Source organism: Ascidia mentula, chromosome 8 (assembly GCF_947561715.1).
Source record: "Ascidia mentula chromosome 8, kaAscMent1.1, whole genome shotgun sequence".
Taxonomy (NCBI): Eukaryota; Metazoa; Chordata; class Ascidiacea; order Phlebobranchia; family Ascidiidae; genus Ascidia; species Ascidia mentula.
The window spans coordinates 13,737,382-13,758,601 of record NC_138573.1 but is presented as its reverse complement, the minus strand read 5'-3'; the positions used below and the strand labels follow the sequence as shown (position 1 = coordinate 13,758,601).

At 38.1% G+C, this 21,220-nt stretch overlaps 4 protein-coding genes across 4 annotated transcripts; 2 read left to right on the top strand and 2 right to left on the bottom strand.

The window, feature by feature from the left end:
* Window positions 1-2,340: 2,340 nt before the first annotated feature.
* Window positions 2,341-8,473, bottom strand: LOC145910576 (translocating chain-associated membrane protein 1-like). Its single transcript, XM_082997757.1, has 10 exons — window positions 8,315-8,473; window positions 7,200-7,293; window positions 6,967-7,076; window positions 6,049-6,165; window positions 5,455-5,544; window positions 5,259-5,383; window positions 4,873-4,983; window positions 4,563-4,706; window positions 4,059-4,213; window positions 2,341-3,583 (listed from the first exon to the last, which is right to left on the bottom strand). The coding sequence occupies exons 1-10, from the start codon at window positions 8,435-8,437 to the stop codon at window positions 3,510-3,512; spliced, it is 1,143 nt and encodes a 380-aa protein (XP_082853883.1). The 5' UTR covers window positions 8,438-8,473; the 3' UTR covers window positions 2,341-3,509.
* Window positions 8,474-9,653: 1,180 nt separating this feature from the next.
* Window positions 9,654-12,340, bottom strand: LOC145911821 (uncharacterized). Its single transcript, XM_082999257.1, has 10 exons — window positions 12,238-12,340; window positions 12,031-12,156; window positions 11,703-11,959; window positions 11,552-11,644; window positions 11,301-11,405; window positions 10,982-11,075; window positions 10,754-10,909; window positions 10,378-10,515; window positions 10,002-10,225; window positions 9,654-9,943 (listed from the first exon to the last, which is right to left on the bottom strand). Exons 2-10 carry the CDS (start codon window positions 12,143-12,145, stop codon window positions 9,812-9,814), a joined length of 1,314 nt encoding a protein of 437 aa, XP_082855383.1. The 5' UTR covers window positions 12,146-12,156; window positions 12,238-12,340; the 3' UTR covers window positions 9,654-9,811.
* Window positions 12,341-12,732: 392 nt separating this feature from the next.
* On the top strand, window positions 12,733-15,439 carry LOC145911565 (thioredoxin domain-containing protein-like). Its single transcript, XM_082998954.1, has 7 exons — window positions 12,733-12,995; window positions 13,069-13,160; window positions 13,262-13,367; window positions 13,445-13,583; window positions 13,846-14,016; window positions 14,515-14,640; window positions 14,888-15,439. Exons 1-7 carry the CDS (start codon window positions 12,839-12,841, stop codon window positions 15,051-15,053), a joined length of 957 nt encoding a protein of 318 aa, XP_082855080.1. The 5' UTR covers window positions 12,733-12,838; the 3' UTR covers window positions 15,054-15,439.
* Window positions 15,440-16,952: 1,513 nt separating this feature from the next.
* On the top strand, window positions 16,953-21,218 carry LOC145912279 (uncharacterized). The gene is made up of 2 exons (XM_082999702.1): window positions 16,953-20,030; window positions 20,377-21,218. Exons 1-2 carry the CDS (start codon window positions 17,201-17,203, stop codon window positions 20,631-20,633), a joined length of 3,087 nt encoding a protein of 1,028 aa, XP_082855828.1. The 5' UTR covers window positions 16,953-17,200; the 3' UTR covers window positions 20,634-21,218.
* Window positions 21,219-21,220: the final 2 nt, after the last annotated feature.

The following is a 21,220-nucleotide window of genomic DNA, read 5'->3' as shown; positions in this document are numbered from 1 at the left end:
AGACTATTAAATTACGATATGCCCGGCAGCAACAGAAAAATTATATTTGGTATAACGTAAATATCGATTATAATAGTTTCACAAATTTTAACTTTGCCTTTGTAGAGGTCAAATAGGTCAGCACACGCGATAAGGTCGGAGTTCCTTCTCGAAAGAGAAACCCACGTGTTCTGTTACATTCGCTTGCCTGTCTTGTTTCGCCACAAGCAAATGGTCTGACAGGAGATGAGCAGAAAACCAACAATGGCATTGTCAGGCGCAATTCGGTTACGTTCCAATGTAAACACAAGCACGGGTTTTGCGTGTAACAAAAACCAGTGGCGCAAGGCAAGCGCTTGACCTTGGACCGGCGTGGCTTTCCCCCGCCAAGGTCACGGGTGTCGAGTCTCCATAGGGGGTCTATGTGGCTAACGCGGAATGTTTCAAAAAGTGATTTAAATCAGACCGTGGCGTTTTAGTTCTGTTTGGGATTGTCCAGTTGCGCAGATTGATTTATGATTTTTGAGCTGGGATTGAAGGCGCTAATAAGGATAGCAAATATACCGTGTTTGCGCAGGGGGATTAATGCGGCACGTTTGCTAAACATTATCTGCATTGGTTTTGGCACGCAGCGGGCAATGTATGCGTCCACAGCTTTTCCACCTTATACTAAATATTGGAGAATTTTTTTAAAGTTTTTATTTGGTTGTGTTAAAACTACATTATAAGCATATTTTTTCTAGCATAGTTCTATTCATTACTTTTCATATATGTCTTCTTAAGCTCGGGGTTAATTAAATGAAATTATGGACATTTTCCAACGATTTGCATTGGCAGTTTTTTTTGCAAAATACTAATATGAATACTACGTTAAACGAATAAAGGTGAGATGAAAACAAACACAACAACGTCGCGCACCGCACTTTTAATAACAGGCAGCCATTTTGCTTCCAGCGAAAGAGCAAACATTTTTCGTGACGTTATTGCCACTCGGCCATTTTTTCAACCCCCAGGAAGTCCGATGTTCTGGTCAGTGGCGTGCGGACAAACTTATTGGTGGTCAGTTTCGAGGGCCAACCTGTCTCACGCTTGACGGGCACGTTAAGTGGGGTACCGTCATCAGCCCCAAACGCACATTTAGGGGTCATGAAATCCGATTTTAGGGGTTTTATGTCATGGGGGTTAAAATAGTACATTTGTTGTCAGTATTTCATCTAAAGGGGCAACATATGTTCCGAAGCTGATTTATGTTGTTGCAGATGACGTTGACTATTTCCAGATATGCAATTCCATTTGTCAATGGGTTTCGGAATCTTTGTTTTTCATGCATTACAATTTTGCTGAGATGAACACCTAAAATGTCTCCTCAAAGTCAGCAAATTTCACAGAATTTCAGATGTAATTGTGTCAATAAGCTTGTCGTTTAATAGGTAGGAGTAAAGTTGATAAGAACTATACTGTTGCAATATTATTACTGGTCGTGTTTTGAAAAGAATGAAATGACTTTACGCTACTCACCTTTTCTTTTAAAAATACACAAGACACAAACGCATATCACTGCGCCAACACAACCAAAAATAAGATTGGCCGTGTGCAAGCTACGGGAAATTTGTTTCATTCGGAAAGGAGCCTTTACCGGTTTGCGCAACAAACACACGTGAGCGTCAATCTCATCACTGCCGCAGTTTTGACCTAAAACACTTGCCTTTTCCTGGTTAGGAAATGGCGTCCAAAAACAACAGAATCACTGTTTCATGTAAGCACAAAGTAAACAGAGCTTTAATGGATCGACACGTGGGCGGATTTAGATAGAAGCATTTGTGGAGCTTTCGAGGACGAAAGTTTACGGTTAAGTTGTGATTTGTCGATTGCTGTCAAGAGAAGCACCGCTGAGTCAGAACATGATGGACACGAAAGGTTGCAGTTGGCATCTCGAAACACCAGGTGTCAGATATTGGCGGTTTAAAAGGTTTCCTCCGCAAATCATAAAAGCCAACAAAACTATGATTGTGGGTAAACAAGGTGTTTGAAACACTGGAGTTTAGTCCCTCGTTTGTGGATATTCAATTTCTGTGGCGGACCGTACACTGTCTAACATAAAAATACGAGAGTTTGCAATTATTCAATCAAATTAGTTGACATCGAGCAACAAATCCGCATGCTTTGGAAAGTGTTTCCGAAACATTACTATGAAAACCTTACAAAAAATTAATTGAATAGATTATCAATTAAATGGATCAAAAATTTTTATAATGCAATTAACATCTCATGGTTACAAAAACTGTTTTCTTCAAAATAGTGCAAATATGTATTTTATCAACGAAAACTGGAACCAAATCTTTTAAACTCCACACAATAATGTACCCGGACACACACCACCCTTTTATTGGCACAAACAACAGTTTCCCAAAATTACAGTGAAACGGGCGACGAGTTTCCGAAAAACGCGACCCCAAGTTTCCAAGCAAATAAAATGCAGAGGTTTAAACACGAGATTTCCAAACCAACAGCCGATTGGGATTCACTCGACGCACCCTTATCCCTGAAATATTGCAACAACAGCCACACACAGCGGCAAGCGTTCAGGGAAAAAATGCAGGAGGCCTCTATAGTATTTATACACTGCAACAAGTTCACCATACTTGTTGTGCTTTGATGTTGCATTGCAGCTTAACTTCAGAACGACTCTGGGAGTATCCTCTAGACTAGAGGATACGAAAACCAGCAATACAGGGCTAGTATAATATGCGGTATGTACATTACACAGGGCGCCATTGCATGGAGAAAAAAACACACTTTCCACCACTGACAGACGAAAACCGCTTCCGTGCATTTCTCTTTAAACGCACGCAGTACGTGAGCAAGATCACTTTCAAGCAATAACGTCTGATAAGTTAGTACAGAATGATAATGTGGCGTGCCCTTGCCGAGCCTTTTTGTTTGATAACATTTTTCTTCCGATGTGTCATTCCGTAAAAACAACGTGATCGATATTCACACAAACAGTTCGCAATAAATCCAACTTAAATTCTGCTGAACGAGTAAGCAATGCATCACAACTCAATACACCCTCAAGACACTGGAAAATAGATACAAAAATGGCAATGACACCGCAAATCAACTCATGATCCTCCTTTTAATTACGTGGAGCAAGAAAATTGTTCAGTTTGTCAAAGCCTTTCTTGGCCACACGATACTTTGGCGCAGTGGACAAAAAGTCGATGGACGCAAATCTTTGTGGACAAATTCAGTAAATTAGTTTGTCATTACGCAAGAAATCGTTTTCCTTACGCTCGAAGCGATGTAAATGACAGGATACCGGAAAAAAATTCATTGCTCCTTTAAAAAACCCGAAAAAAACATTTACACAATTTCATTGAAACATGTCATACTCTGGTCCATAGTGTAGAACTGATTGTCTTTCACAGAAAGCTGAGCAAAGAAGCGTGTGTGGCCACATGTGCTGCACCTTTAACCCAATAAAAGATACACATGGCCCACATGCTCTTCCCCACAACCATCCAAGTTCACTAATGCTTTTTGGCTTTACCAGACCGAGTGGTAACGCCGTTACTAACATCGTTGTCACCTTCGGACTTTTTCTCTGCAAACACACAAAGAGTATTTGTTGTAGGGATGTAACGAATAACAATCATTGATACAAGCAGGAGGGTTCCTTATCTCTATTTGAATAAGGAACTGGCTTTATTTGTAATGTACATTCCTGAAACACCAGATTGATTATGTGTGACAGCAGATGCTTTGTGGAGGTGGCACAATTAAATATGGAAACACTTCAATTTAATCAAGTGAGTCAATGACTATTGGTCAGCAAAGTCGTCTAAAGAGTCACACCAAGCTGCACTGATGAGACCTTAAAAATTGAAACAGTGGCCATCTGTCTGCAGTTCACAAAACTAATTTATAAACTTACTAATTTACTACTATAATTTAAATTTCAGATTTGATCAGATTGCAATGTTTTGGTGAACTACAAACATACATATGTTAACCACATACTGGAGAATATAATGGAAGTGAAAAATGAATATTTTTAATGTTTTTAAAATATAACTTACGATTTTTCTTGCCAGCTGCTTTGGGTTTAACCATGGCAAGTGAGGCAGTCTTCTTTTTTACTTGCTTATCCTCCTTCCATCTTCTGATTTGCAGCTGAATAAAAGGCCACATCAACCATGCCTGTAGTAGACATATGCTGGAGAGGCAAATTGTCCTAAAATATATCAACAATTAGTGTGTTATGAGATCTCAAGATGTTACCATATGGCCATGGGTGGTTATCTATTGCCGTAATTAAGAGCAACATTACAGATAAGAATATTTTTATTTGTGTAGTTTTAAAAAAGTGTTTCAGTAAACAAAAGTCCCAGTTGCCAATTTTTAAAGGTAATACATACACTATCATGTTGTGAAGCATGCAACTACAGAAGCTTCAAGAACATCACCTTTTACTAAATTCTCTTCTTTGTATGCGTAGATTTTAATTTTAAATAAAAGTTTGTATTATCAGAATCTCCTGTTATAGTTTATAGCCAAAAAAGTCTTAGCAATAACTTATATACCTTATAAAAGGTGAGTTAAAGTTGCCAGTGCTGAAGTCCAGACCTTGGTTCTCAGCACGACCAAGACCAAACCAGAACATAAGAAATGATAGAGCCAAGATAAGAGTCCTTGCAAGTGGAAAGAGGATCCTCCATACAGAAAAGCTAAAAAAACAATTTGTTGTGAGTAAGCCAGTATTTTACTACTATCTTAGCTATGTATATTCATAGGAGAGAAAGCAATGTTTACCAACCAACTTTGTATGCTGCATAAAAACTACACATTTTTTGCCTAACGAGCAAAAATCACTTCACATATAATTTGTCATACCCAACATTGGAGAGCTCATTCTTTTCTGCAAAGTAGGCGATTCTACATCCATGGAAAATGGCTTCAGCAATGTAATGCATGGTCGCAATTACCATGGCTACTCTCCAGAAACTGCAAATCAACAAAAACAATAAAAAATCTTTCTTTGGAGAAGTTCAATGAGATTGCATAACACTCTATTTAAAGGCAACCTTTGTTCACTATAGTTTTAACAAGGTGTGCAGATAAACTACTTGAAGTTTAATTTTAAGTAGACAACAGTAAAGGGATATGCATTTTAGAACAACAAAATAATTTTCCTGAAAACTCAAACAAACAGGATTTTTGTTACACATTTGCATAACAGAACAGACCTATCATTAAAAGAACAAGCAGAAATTATTTACTGTAGCATGTATGCTCCGGCTATGAAAACCAAATGTAGGGTGTAGTATTGAACTCTAGATGGTATTTCTTCTTTTTTTGTCTTTTGAAAATACAGTTCCGGGTACATATGAACCCAGTATGCCATCTGCAATACAACTAAGCATTGAAAAACTGCATTTTTACATAATTATACATATACATAGTTTGACCACACACCTGAATCAGCATAAAAAGCTTGTTCTCCCAAGACATCACATTGTGTGGATAACCCTCCCACAGCGAAGCTACGTTGGTGATGAGGTTGTTCTAACAAAGCATTTTTACAGTAAATTTACCGACCAGAATAAAATATACAAAATAAAAATTGCATGTTTAAAAGAGCCATAATTATCTTGAGAGCAGTAGACAGGTTACTAAGCGACCATTTGGCAATATTAGTGCATTTCACAGTGGTTCAATACCCAGTTGAAAACCCAACGGATAAACGTTAACCGAAAGGTACCACAAAGTGGAAATCTGCGTACCTGCTAGTGTAAACATTAGCACAGTTCCACAGTCAATGCACTGATGAGACCTTATATGTTGACCTGTCTACAGCTCTACATAATTGTATTTGTAGAATTACAGCAGAATAGCTGTGAGTAGTGTTTTTAATTCTAGTCTAATATTAAGAAAAAATTAGTTACTCTGATATAAATTCTCATCAAATTTGAAAAGGCTAAAAAAAACACCCCAGGAACCCATTACTGCAGTTTTATTGTTTTATTTTGCAATATTTATGTCCTATGCTGCTAATATAATAATGGTCACCTGAATAAGAAGGTGGATCCCCCATCCAGCAGAAGCAGCACACCACACAAGCAATTGACATGACTCACAGAACTTGCTGTTCTTGGTTTTGGACAAATGCAACTTTTTGGAAATTTTCTGCACATGCAAAGTCAGAAACACACCTGGACTCGGTCGAATAATGCACTTAATTTTACCGGATAGTTGGGGAAAGCATTTTTGTCCTAAACATGGACAAATATTTCGCAAAGTACTCGTTTTGGGGACCCAGTTTGTGATACTCGCCGACTTCCGATTTTTCTGTTGTTTGTTTTTAAGGTTTTTCGTGATGTGTTATACCATATTAATAAATGCCCGCGTTTATTTGTTCCACTCATGATAAGCTAACCTTAACATAGCATTCTGTTTGGCAATAAAATTTTTGCCATACCAATAAAATACACGAATCAGTGTCAACAAACTGCCAGATCCAAATTATCCGGCCGGATTTGATTAATAACTATCCGGATCCGGCGGGGCCGAATAGTTTGGAACTGGGAATATCACTATATTTAACACATCATAAAACACCATATTCAAATAAGTATTTGCCCACGAATCTTGCGTTTTATTCAGATTCATACGAATATAAAAAAGTGCTGTTATTCACCGTTTGCAATCGGGTTCGGCTTGGCACATCTCTAATATGTATACATATTGAAAAGTGTGTACTGAGATTTGCGCAAAGACAACAGCTGCACGGGGAATTGGACAGCAATATTCCCTGAACATACCCCCATATCCTGTTCCTTATTTTACTAATCCAGGAAACCAAAACATTTGATGCCCCAAAGTTTATGGCTTTTAACTTCTAAGCAATGTGACACATAGAATCTATACACATCCTAATATGATGTTTGCTTGGAAAACCTAAATGTTACATGTATACGTGCAACTTACATCAATGCCATATTCCTGTACAACCGCATGGATAACTGCTAGCATAAGGGCTTGAAAGATAATGGCAAAAATGTCAAGAATTCCACGGCCAAATTCCTTGGGTATTTGAACTAAAAATAAACAGATTAAACATGTCAAATTCAACTTCTAATCCAAATAATCATGAAAGAATCTAAAGTAAACGAATTCCTAAACTTTTTTTTAATTAAATTTTCTCAAAAAAGCCATTTTACCTATATCTGAGTCTGGGTTCTCAGCTTCTTCATCAATTTCTTCAACAATCCCATATTGCAGAAATATGAACGGTTTGCTAAGTTTGGATGTTACCTAAAGAAGAAGGAATAGAGTGTTACGTGCATTCATAGATGTTGACTATAAAGTTTCAAAAACAGGTTTAAAATTCTTGGATAAATCAAGAGCCTTAAAACATAGAAGTCTGTTGTTCATGAATTTACGAAATTAATGACTTATGATCAGAAAAAGTATGGTATAAGTTTTCCCACACAATATTGCTCATGAACATATTTTTCCAGAAGCACTAACATTTTTTCAAAACTGAGAGTTTGATTTCTATGAATCGCCTGTGTAGTCTTTATGGCTGACAGAGACTCAGTAACGGATCAATGATGCCTGCACAGACAGGCGAAATATATATGTCGTAAAAACTTGAAACAGACTTTTTTCAAAACTGCATTCAATATAAATATGTTTGGCCTTAAATCTTTCCTAACGCCATCCAAATTTGTTTTACTACAAATTGTATAAGATGAAGAAACACAAAATAACACACATAAAAAACAGCACACAACCATTGACAACTGATAAATTGGTAATACCAAACTTTGCCATAATTATAATAAAAATTTGCACCCAAATTTATGGGTAGTTGTTCTTTGCACGGATTATAAGAACTTTTTTGGATGTAAATGCTAGAGCTAATTGTTTTTGTGCGGAATATCGGTGAACTGTCGCAAAAGTATGTATGATATGCATATGCACAAGACTTTGTTCCAATCTCGGGTGCTCATATCCAATTTTGAAACATTTATATGTGCCATTGGAAAAGTTTGTAATTTGCGGGGAGGATTTTTTCAGCAATTGTTAATTGTGCGGATAATTGCAACATTTTTTTATTTTGACTGGTTCCTTAATTTTTTCAGAATCTAGCCCTCTGAAACTTTTGTTAGTTTTATAACATTAATTTTTTTGTATGTTAATGCATTAGCTAATTTATATTAAGTGGATTATCGACAAATTTTCACAACAGATAAATTTTCCGCACATGACATTTTTTTTCCAATTTAGGATATATGTCCTGTGTACCTAGAACAGGTAAATAGGAACTTACTTCTGATATCAAACCAAGCACTATCACAATTGCGATGCATGCAAGAATGTCAGCGTGATTTTGAATAACAAATTCATGGCTCATAACTGGAGGATTCTTCGGCTTTTTTCTTGGCATTCCCATTTTGTTTAAATATTTTATACCTGATGTAGGTTACCAAAGCCTGTAAATATAATTTTTATAAAAAATAAATTTAACCTTTTGCAAGATAGAATTGAGGATAATTGCCATGTCACCAATTAAACATACCATTGGCAAAAAACAAAAATCAAACAATCCAAGATTGGTAGTACAAACTAATTTGTTTGTTTTTTTAAAAAATAGACTGGACTGGTCAATGTATATTTTCGTGCATACAAAATTATTTTTTTGTGTAAGACTTTTAAACTTTTCGAAAGTGTACAGTGGATTTATCCCTAAAAAATATCCACATGTAACGACAACAATTGTGTAGAATCTAAATTTAAGTAACATCGCCTGAAAACGCATTTTAACCAAACATTACTTTTCAAACGAAATAAAGCGTTAGTTTTACAAAAAAGCAAACAGTTGCTCATGTGCTCATCTCGAACAAACCATACCTACGTCAGCTTTTGTGTCCAATCAGCTGTGCGTCGCTCGACACGTAACGTGGTCCACTCAATATCATCCATGCGAAACCAAACCTGTACAAAAAAAATTAAACGCTTTTTACTGCTTTGCATCATTTTAAGTAAAGACTTCTAAAACCGTGACCTGATACTTTATCAGTTTTCCACTATAAGTAAATTTTAGGTGTTTTCAGTTTTGGAAAGGAAGATGAATACAAAAAGAGAATGTAGTCTTTTTTAAGGTAATAGATATAAATCCAACGCCTACGTGTCTGTCCGAAGGTGAACATGACTTTCAAAATTGGTTTAGATGCGGTGATTCAAACCACCTTACACTTACATATGTAGCAAGTATCTCTTTATTCCGTCTCATATAGCATACATCTGTCGGCCCTCTATAGACTGCAGGGACTCGCGTTTGCTGCAGACTCGTATGGGCCCTGGTGCGACGCACCGGATGCACCCCTCTCGTATTCTCAACAGGTCTGTGTTATTGTCGCAGTGGCTAAACTTGCCTCGAGCTGATGAAACGACTTATATAATCGGACATACAAAATCACCTGACGTCACAGCCATCCGACAACGACAAGCACCGCTTCGTACAAACCGAATGCTCGCACCGTTGATATAACGATCCTCACAAACCGTATGCAACAGACCTATGAAATTGCAATGACTTTTCAGTTCTTTATAACCAATAATTTATTGTTTCACGAAAAAGTAGCGCATTCTCCAGTTGTGAAGACTTGGAGGTGGAGGGTAACTATTTGTACCAGCAACAGGATATGTTTGATAGTACGACATGCAGGCTTCTCTCCAAACACGAATTTATAAGATGAAATGACAAAACTCTAAAATGCCACCCATTTCAGAATAAGCAGCTTTCTTGTAGTTGGGCAAAGTGTTTTCACAACGCAACCACGTCCGACGTACGTTTCTTTTTCTTTCCATCACCAGATACCCTTTTCCCACTCACATTTAGTGGAATGAGAGGAAGCCGCACAACACCTTGGTTGTCTCGGTAATATCGATCTATGAACTTAAATACAAAGTTTGACAACTTCATGTCATTAATGCGCGAGACAATAATGCCATACCTGCTTTATTGCCCACTCTGGAATTCCGTATTTTAAGCTATATCTTTTTATTGCTAGAGGGGTTGGACGACCTCTGGGTTTTTTCTTGCCCCCAGTCGGGTGGAATACGAAATTATGTGGAACTTTTTCTACGACCATATGACGCGTGAAAGTCTCTTTAGTGGATTGACGCTGAACGTTGCGGACTGGATCGCCTATTTTTAAACTCCCCAAAGACTCCATTCCTGATAAAGAAGAAAACAAATCAAAGTGATTTAAATTTATGATTGACAACCTAATAAACATTGTAGATCTCGGAAAAACTAAAAGGTATTTCGTTTGAGGGTTAACAGCAGATCATATTTTAGTTACAACAAAAAATATATTGTAGGTCTACCTGAAATCCATGACCAATCTTCATTTAGAGTCGAGTTTGCCGCCAAGCCAAGAACATAGTGTTTATCCAAGTGGGCCATTTGTCGCTGTTGCTGGGAACCGGCCTCCATTTCTGTGGGTAACCGTTTGCTAGAAGCACCTGCATTACACACATGCTTTTGACGACTTCAAATATAAATATATAGTTTACAAGGTAAAGTGCACACAAACAGCACTAGCTTTTGAGAACATGATCATCCTATGGATGTTGTTTGGAATATATGGACATCTTTAGTTCCTTAGTTACATTAAACGCAATGTTAAAATGATTTAAACAGCGTCTTATTTGAATAGGCCAGCATATATTGAAGTCAAGTTAAATTGTTTGATTATAATACCAACAGACTGGGTTCCTGCGGTCATTACACGTCTTGTCGACGGAACGCTGGGGGTAGGGCAGTTGGTTGGTGACGTCATCTTAGAATAAGAGTAAACGTCAGGGGTAACTGTGGAAAACTCAAGTCTTGATGTTGTTTGGCTGCGAGATCGGAAGGCTGCAAAGATTTATGCATATAGTCGTTTGTTGCGGAGTTTATCATCAGCGTGGTGTGTGCTTATGAACCTACCTTGCAGTTTCGGACTAAAACTTCGATCAGCAATCGGTTTAGAATCAACTCTAAACGGCTGGAAATAAACATTTCCTCCGTAGCCCGGCCACGCCTGTACATAATGGTTTTAATTAAATTGCACCTCATTAAACATCGGTCATTAAGTTGCGGTTATATTGTGATATTGTTCTGCTCAATAAAAACCTTTGCGTCTTTGTTTTGGTGTGCTCGCACACATTTAGTATTTAAATATTTTTTTAACAATTTAGTGATGTGCTGGTTGAAAGTCTGCGGTAATAAGGTCGCAATTAAAAAAAACGCTGAATGTTTACAGCACCTTTACTGGCTCCAGAGGCATTGGCAGTGTTTGATGGACAACTAACGTACGATCTGGACGATGGATAAAAGGTGGATCAATCTTGTTGACTTTCAAAAACTCTTTCTGCGCAAAATAAGAAAAAGTGGGATACAGAATTTTTGTCGTTGATTTGTTTCATAGCGAAAGTCAGTTCAACATTGACAAAAGTAACTTAGAAAATGTGAAAAGTGTCAGTTAAGGTAAAAGATAATTACGCTCACAAAATTTACCCCGTCTTCCTGAGGTAGATTCTTCAACATCTTTGCTTCAGACGTTCGCAAAGAAGACGTGGCAACGATTGTGTTAGGTGGTGGAAAATGGACCTGATAATGGAAAAAGTGAACAGAAAATATTATGACGAACTGCATTTAAAAAAAATACCCTGGGTGTCATTTTCCATCCGACCATTTTATGCGCAATGACGTCATCACTAACTCCGTCATCGTCTCCGTCCATGGCCTGGGCGTCATCGCGAATGGACGAGGTCGGTGTGGTACATGGAGTGTTTGTGTGGACAACTGTGTAATCGTCCTCATTGGTCATCGTCGACCTTGTGGTCATCGATTTGGACTTTCGCTTCCCCATTCTTACGTCACTTTTCCCGGTGGGTGGACGCGCTATGGAGACGTCTTCCGGCTCTGCGTCATTGGCATTTATATAGCTAATATCTGCTTTATATAAATGAATGACGAAATGAATTTTGACTTACCCTGCTTGGTCGAACGAATGCTGACAGCCTGAACTTCTGGATCTTTTCCATGTCTAATAGTAACAGCCTGCTGGCGCTTAATTGCGCTTTGACTTGGTGACTGAACCGGCGACATTTTTAAGTAGCCTGAACCACAATAAGCGGTTTAAACAGAGTTCCTGCAAAATTAGCAACAGAAATTTCCAAACAAAAAAGCAGTCGATTAACCTCTGTTGCTATCTGCTTTATTGTAAATCAGAGTCGCACACGTCTTGTCTTGTTTGGATACTCCTTGTCACAGTTACACTCGCATCTCGCGTTGGTAAAATACTTTAAACTACTCAGACAGATTTAGGAAACTCGAGACGTGTGTAAGAGTCTCCTGCTTGGTACGAACAATGCTTCTCCTTAGTTTCTAATTGTCTCTAATATTTACCAAGGAAAAGATGATGTTTTTGTGGTGATTGTGTTTAAGAATACAATCATATACGATATGGCCAATCGTCAGACAAAGGAGGTATGTGTCAAACATACATAAAAAATACACAATAACATTTTTGCTCTAAATTTACAAACTTGTTAGCGAAATGAATACAATTTCCTTTCAAATGCTGGCACATTTTAGTTTAGTCACAAATCACAGTAGTACTACCGAGTTCTCGTAATATCGTTGGTCCATGTTATGAGCATGAACTGTGAATAAGCATTTATTTTGCTGTCTCACTAAAAACTTGGTAGTGGTGACGTTGCCATGTGCACAAATTTGCAGAATTATTGCAAAGCCTAATGGAATACGCCACCATTCCTGTTGGTGTTTAGTTGTGTAAACATGATGTTTTGTCGAACAAGTTTGGTGTGTTTTGTGTTGTTGACTTTAAACCCGTTCTGCTTCTGTGAATATGATCCGAATGCAGTAAGCCACACAAGCAAGGCTGAACTCCTAAAAATGATTGAAAGTGGAGATCATCAAATGCTTGTTTTTCTGTGTAAGTTAAATTTAATTTACTTGCAGTTATATCAGAATTTTTGCATCATTAATGCTGAACTTTTTAATTGTAGATACAGATTTTAACAATTGCGCAGACTGCAAAACAAAAATGCCTCTATTTCATGAAGCTGTTGAATATCTCGACAAAATTGAGGAAGGGCAGGTAAAATATTGTTTATTATTAGATATACACAGAATTGTGACTTTATGTATATAGGGCTGGTGTGGTTTAAGTGTTTCAATACCAAACTCTTTTTGTTTCAGGTGAAAAGTTATAAACTTGCTGTAAAGTTTCCAGAGTATGGCCTTACCACATTTCCACAACTTGTTTTGTTTCTTGAAAGTCGGTCATTTTTATATGACAGACTAGGTAAACACTTAATAAAATACATGTATAGCCAAACACATAACACTTAATAAAAATCCAATTTTGGTCCTCTGCGTCAGATGATTTTGCACCTGATACAGTTATAGAATGGGTAGAGGAAGCAAAACAAACACCCTTGCCTGAGTTGACTGATGAGACATTTGAACATCTCACTCAGTCGTCTACTGGTGCAACAACTGGTGACTGGCTTGTCATGTTGTAAGTGCTACTAAACCCATACTGAATGCCCTATTTATGCAAACCATTGGTTTTATCAACTGTCTAATTGTGACAAAATGTTTTCTTTACTAATGTCTGACTTAACTGCAATACTATGAACAAAAATGTAGTTGAATAAATGTTTTGATCACAGTGTGCTGCAAATCATAAAATGGTCTACTGGCAGATAAATACACAAAGACACACCAAAAATTAATTCATGTGATAAAGCATTACTCAAAAATATGTCTGTTTGTTTTAGTGCCAATTCTAAACGTCCAGAGTGTTTCAAGCCATACCTACCAGACCTTGGAACAACTGCAGCCAGATTGAGGAGGCGAAAAAATGTTGCTATTGTAGATACATCAAAAAATCCAATCATAACAAAGCGATTCGGAATGGATGAAAATAAGCACTGCACCAAAATATTGTAGTAAGTAGATATATATGATACATGTGATATTTACTATTATTTCATAGTTTCCATTGGGTTGTAAAGCTTTCCAAAGTAAAAAGCTAATTAATGTGTAATTTTTTGCTTTAAAAAGATATTTTTCTGTTAGCATTCGAAAAACAGAAGTTCCAATGAAACATGCCAGGGGTAATTTGTTGTCATACAGGTATATAGTTAAATGAAGCAGCTTAGATACATGATTCTACCAAGGTTCAATCATTTGTAGTTTTGTAGGTCCCTGTCTGACTTATGGCACAATACAACTAATTAGTTGTATTTTGTCTCTTGGAATGCTATGTTTACGAGCTACTGGGCATATGGCACATTAACTGTTATGATTTTATTGGTTAGTGAATTACACAAATTAAAGGATTAGCTTGATATGTTTACTGACTGACTACATAAAAATGAAAAACAAGTTTGATTCAATATTATGATGGCATTAATTTCTAACACACACATTTGTCAACATTACAGCTTTCACCGCACTGATTTGTATAATTATGACAGTGACAACAGAACTTCAGCAGCTTTGTTAAATTTTGTTTTGAAAGACTATGTTAACCAACAGCCCATTCTTGTTCCAAAACCAGTTGATCACAAGTAAGTGTGAAAAGATTTAATGAATAAATTTAAACTGTTTATACACACAGATTGTTTGGCTGGCAATCTCTTATTCAATTCCTTGCTTGCCTATATAGCAATCATATTATTTTGATTTTCATGTTCTTTTTTTTAGAATGTTTTATTAATTTGTGCGTGAATTTTAAGTCTACAATATAGTACTACTCCATGTGAAAACTGTAGCGTAACCGCAGATCAGTTAAATACTCTGTTTTGTTGTTTTAAGCACTGCTAAACTGGAAGACATGATTCATGCAATCAAAGCCATGTTTAGTGAACATGAGGTCATGAGTCAAATGACTTTCATCAGTGGGGTTGGCTTTGGTCTTTTAGGTGTCTTGGTGGCAGTTCTTTTTCTTTTACATCGCTTCCGGAAAAGAAAGTTAAACTAATTCAATTCAAATTTTTTTATGATTTGAACATCTTGCTGTTTAATGATGCAGAAGTTTGTTGTCCTTACTGCGTGAAAGATGTTTTTGTGGGTGTGTGGACCTGAAAATAAATGCTTTGAAGTATAAGAGAAATATTTTCAAAAATTGTTTGTTTTTATGACTGTTACTTGGAATAGTGTGGAAAAGTTGACAGAAGTAACACTCGAATTGTTGATTGAAATGTATTTGAATATTCCTAGATTGGAGTGCAATTATATTAGCTAAAGTACATCATAAACTAATTTTGTTGTTTTGCATACTGCCATTGTTTTATTGAGCCATAAACACTGTAAACACATTCTAATTTATTTTTGTTGTTTTGGGTGAGCAGTGTTTTCTGTTGCTTCCAACGCAAAATAAAGCTTATGATTAAATTCATTCTGTGACTTTTACTCCATTTATTCAAAGTTACGTTTTTGGGAATGCCATGCGCGTTAACGAGGTTTGTATATTGTACAGGACTGATTGTACATTGTAGCAACTAAACAAGACACTGCTGCCCCGGGCAAGAAGGCCTTTCAACCCAGCAAATAAACCTCGATTCAAAAAAGACGTTAGAGGCGAGTCCCTTTTTTCGTTAGACACGCTACAGTGCAGCCAAGGTGGCTGGCAGAAGCGGTACAGTTGGCACTAGTTAGTCAGTTATTTTCTAAAGGAAACTTGTCATTATCCATTAGGCTGCTGCTTGTTGGTGCCTGTAGAGTAATACATTAATGGGTTTCTGTAGATGACTGGAGTGTACCAAATTATCAGTTGAAAGCGTAGATAGTATATACCACTACTTCAGTGCAGTTTAAAGTACATACAACGTGCTGTTGTTGGATAAAAGTAAATCAATCAGCTGTAGTGAGGGGTTTTGATAAACTGTATTCTATAAGGACTAAGGAGATACAATCATCGCGACAAGGGTTGAATAATGTTTCGTTATTAGGTAACAATAGAATGGCTTGCTGACGTGTGTATAATATTTCTGGAAAGTCTGCTGTGGATGAAATGTTTTGTTCCGTGTGTAACTTCAAGAGAAGTAGTAACCACCCGAGGGGCGTGAGTTAATTCAGTGTCGTTAGACCAATTCATTTCTTGATGTTAGGGACAGGGCGATCCAGTTGAGTACGGTAGTTTTGGCCTTTGGGGCATGAATGTTAGTTGAGCTTGTATAGGCGCCGTGATTTGTTCTGTATTAAAGTCTCAGTAAAGAAAATGCGAGAAACCTGTACTATAATTACATAATTGACAATTTAGTTGGTTAACCTGTGCGCGACACAGTGATTTTTACTTTAAAAGCATGTTTTTTTGTGTTACACAATTACCAAAGAAAATAGGCAATTGAATTTGTTATGAAGGAAGTGCGTGTGACAGTCCAGACAGGCCACAAAACTATCACGCGTTATATGATAGTTTTTCTAAACGGATATGGAAACGCAGCTTTTCTCACTTTTCTTGTAGTAAATTAAAAAAATTAACGCTTGTATTCGTCATTACTTACAACTTCATGTGTGTGACCTTTGAGACGGAAATTCACATCACTGTGTTATTGGGCTGAAGGCCCAAGCCCGGAAACATAAAGTGCTGGTTAGCTAACGTTCTCTGTTTGATTGATAGAATGTAAGGTTGTGTTATTACTAGCCGCATCACCAATAACGTGCATTGGGTTTGGGGAAGAGTGTAGTTTTGTACATGTAACATGAAATATTAACCAGGTCCATACAAATTTGTACACATGTAGTTTAAGTGTTCAATTATGTTGCCTAAAAGCAATGCCGGTAGAGTGGTGTTTGTATATAAAATCTAGGGAGGCAACTTATCTACCTACGCCATTGTTGGGCTGTAGAGTAACGGGTTTCCTTTATTTGCAGATGGCGTTAACTCGGACGATAATAGGGTTTTCTGCCTTACTATGCCTTGTAAATTCCGCTCCCTTGTCGGGGAACTCACCGCCAAAACCGAAAATAAACTTGAACACAAGAAACAATGAGTTTTTGGAAAAAAGCCGTCTAAATGATCTTTCGCAAAGAACACTGCCCAATCGTATAGGAATTCCAAAACAGTTTAAAAATCCCTTTGATGGCGATGCATTCAAATCAATTTTAAAGGAACAACAAAAATCCATGATTGGTGTAAATGGTCCACCCAGCACCCCCCTTTTGGATAGTAAGTCAGTTGCGCCCACTTACGATGAACACCAAAGTGCAGGGAACAATGCGATTGCAGTTGGAGACAACACAAAAGCAAATACTAAAGAAAATATAACTGTACAAGGTAAAGCGACGATAAAAGTTTCAAATCAACAAGGCAAAGATGCACCGAACACCGATGAAATAGTTGTAGACGCAGATGCTTCCGCAAAAAGCGTGGGTGAAACTTTGCAACGAAAACCAGTTCTGAATAGTGTGGTGCAAGTTCCGGCAAAGACAGGGGTGAATGACAGTGCACGAGTCAAAACGTTAAAGGCAGAAACTAAACAGTCCCAGATCGACAGTGCAACTCGGGGTGAACTACAACAGCCAGAAGCGGCCGTTGTACCAGAAAACAAAGGCACAGTACAACGGCAACCAATTTACATCATTCCAACCAAATCTGTTCCACAAAAAGATATTGAACCTGGTCAGCAACCAACAAATAATGTTGCACCAAATGATATGATGGAGGAAGAACAATCAGATGGTGGTGATGCACAAAAACAAGATGGACAAGATCAGGAGCAAGAAAATGATGTTGCACCCAATGGTTTGGTGGAAGAAGAACAGCCAGAAGATGGTGATGCACAAAAACAAGATCAGGATCAAGAAAATGATGTTGCACCAAATGGTTTGGTGGAAGAAGAACAGCCAGAAGATGGTGATGCACAAAAACAAGATCAGGATCAAGAAAATGATGTTGCACCAAATGGTTTGGTGGAAGAAGAACAGCCAGAAGATGGTGATGCACAAAAACAAGATGTACAAGATCAGGAGCAAGAAAATGATGTTGCACCAAATGGTTTGGTGGAAGAAGAACAGCCAGAAGATGGTGATGCACAAAAACAAGATGGACAAGATCAGGAGCAAGAAAATGATGTTGCACCAAATGTTCTGGTGGAGGAAGAACAACCAGAAGATGGTGATGCACAAAAACAAGATGTACAAGATAAGGAGCAAGAAAATGGTGTTGCACCAAATGGTTTGGTGGAAGAAGAACAGCCAGAAGATGGTGATGCACAAAAAGAGGATGGACAAGATAAGGAACAAGGAAATGATGTTGAACCAAATGTTCTGGAGAAGGAGGAACAACCAGAAGATGGTGATGAACCAAATGTTCTGATGGAGGAAGAACAGCCAGAAGATGGTGATGCACAAAAAGAGGATGGACAAGATAAGGAGCAAGGAAATTATGTTGAACCAAATGTTCTGGAGAAGGAGGAACAACCAGAAGATGGTGATGCACAAAAAGAGGATGGACAAGATAAGGAGCAAGGAAATTATGTTGAACCAAATGTTCTGGAGAAGGAGGAACAACCAGAAGATGGTGATGCACAAAAAGAGGATGGACAAGATAAGGAGCAAGAAAATGATGTTGCACCTAATGTTCTGGAGAAGGAGGAACAACCAGAGGATGGTGATGCACCAAATGTTCTGGTGGAGGAAGAACAGCCAGAAGATGGTGATGCACCAAATGTTCTGGTGGAGGTAGAACAGCTAAAAGATGGTGATGCACAAAACGATGATAAACAAGATCAGGAGCAAGTGAATGATGTTGAACCAAATGTTCTGGAGAAGGCGGAACAACCAGAGGATGGTGATGCACCAAATGTTCTGGTGGAGGAAGAACAGCCAGAGGATGGTGATGCACCAAATGTTCTGGAGAAAGAGGAACAACCAGAGGATGGTGATGCACCAAATGTTCTGGTGGAGGAAGAACAGCCAGAGGATGGTGATGCACCAAACGTTCTGGAGAAGGAAGAACAACCAGAGGATGGTGATGCACCAAATGTTCTAGAGAAAGAGGAACAACCAGAGGATGGTGATGCACCAAATGTTCTGGAGAAGGAAGAACAACCAGAAGATGGTGATGCACCAAATGTTCTGGTGGAGGATGAACAACCAGAGGATGGTGATGCACCAAATGTTCTGGAGAAGGAAGAACAACCAGAGGATGGTGATGCACCAAATGTTCTGGAGAAGGAAGAACAACCAGAAGATGGTGATGCACCAAACGTTCTGGAGAAGGAAGAACAACCAGAAGATGGTGATGCACCAAATGTTCTGGTGGAGGAAGAACAACCAGAGGATGGTGATGCACCAAATGTTCTGGAGAAGGAAGAACAACCAGAGGATGGTGATGCACCAAATGTCCTGGAGAAGGAAGAACAACCAGAAGATGGTGATGCACCAAACGTTCTGGAGAAGGAAGAACAACCAGAGGATGGCGATGCACCAAATGTTCTGGAGAAGGAGGAACAACCAGAGGATGGTGATGCACCAAATGTTCTGGAGAAGGAGGAACAACCAGAAGATGGTGATGCACCAAATGTTCTGGAGAAGGAGGAACAACCAGAGGATGGCGATGCACCAAATGTTCTGGAGAAGGAGGAACAACCAGAGGATGGTGATGCACCAAATGTTCTGGAGAAGGAAGAACAACCAGAAGATGGTGATGCACCAAATGTTCTGGTGGAGGAAGAACAGCCAGAAGATGGTGATGCACCAAATAATATTGCTGAAGAAGAATTATTAGAAGACGTTGATGCACAAGAAGACGACGAACAGGCACTTGTGCAGAAAGATACAGTTACCGCAGATGAAAGTGAGGATAGAAATCAATCCGAAATCGGCGACGAGGAAAACGAAAAAGAACCGGAAATGGAATTTCCTGTGGAACCAAAATTAGACCCCGGTGACACATATGAATATGGCCCTGAGGAGTTGGAGCGGGCCGGTAATGGCGTATTTACAGATGAAGGTATTTACAATACTAGTGTTGATGATTTTCCTACGGTTTGTTAGATTAAATTCGCTTATACAGTTTACAAGGGCATTGTTCTGTCTCTCCGTCCTTATTATGCCTATTTAGAAGATAAATTAAAAATATCATTAGCTACAAAAAAATACCAAACTGAACAGTACATTATTATGGCATGTATATACACGGCAGTTTTTTAAAAATGTGAAAGAAAATTAGGTTTATCAGTTATGCCGTTATCTCTATATACGTGTGGTTTTCAAGTCCCCACGTACATGACACTACTCACCTCTAAGCTCGTGTATCGACATTTGCTGTATTTAAAAATGCAAGTTTTTTTTTGCAGAATATTCGTACCCCGAAGGTGAGGATAATTCCCAGGAGGAAATCAATGAAATCCTCAGATCCAAGCAGTCCAACAACTTCAGTTTCTCGTTTCTTCTGTTTTGTGCAGTTGCCGTTGCAGGTTTTATGTACTTCGGCGGATGGCGCGCTACCAAGGGTGCTGTGTATGCCATGTACAAAGGCGGACAATTCAGACGCGGCTATTCGCGGGGAAATAACGACGGTTATTCTTTGCTGATTAATTCGAAGCATGCATAGGAAGCACCTGATTACAAGCACTTTTTATTTGCCCAAACGCAAGGTTATGCAACCACCGTTGGGCTATCTAGCTTTACCTCGTGGACGAATTGTGAAAATTATGCCCATGATACCAGCACGCTCACCGACTTTATACAAGCTGATGCAGTTGTTATAATACTGTGTATACCTAACACATACTTTTTGCGTAAAGTAATTCTGAAATGTAGTATTTAGGCAATATTTTTCGATTGCTTAAAACATGTGCTTTTTTATTTTATTCGTTAAAGGCGCACACATAAAGTATTTCCATTTCGCATTCTTAGAAATTGCACCCTTGCATTTTTATTGTCATTTGTCCATGTGATATCACAATGAAATCGTCTCCAAGATTATACGCAACTTTCCAGTCATTTTTTGTGTCGCTAGTCATAATGGTGCGAGCCCACTTCATGCATTTGTTTTGTGCACAGGGTTCATCTGTTGTATTTATATTTACACACATATATCGAGCAGTGGTGTATCCCTTTTTTATTTGTTTTCCGATTTTTTACGACTCTATTCGCTACAATCCTACAAACTAATATATCCCGCAGTTCACCGTGACT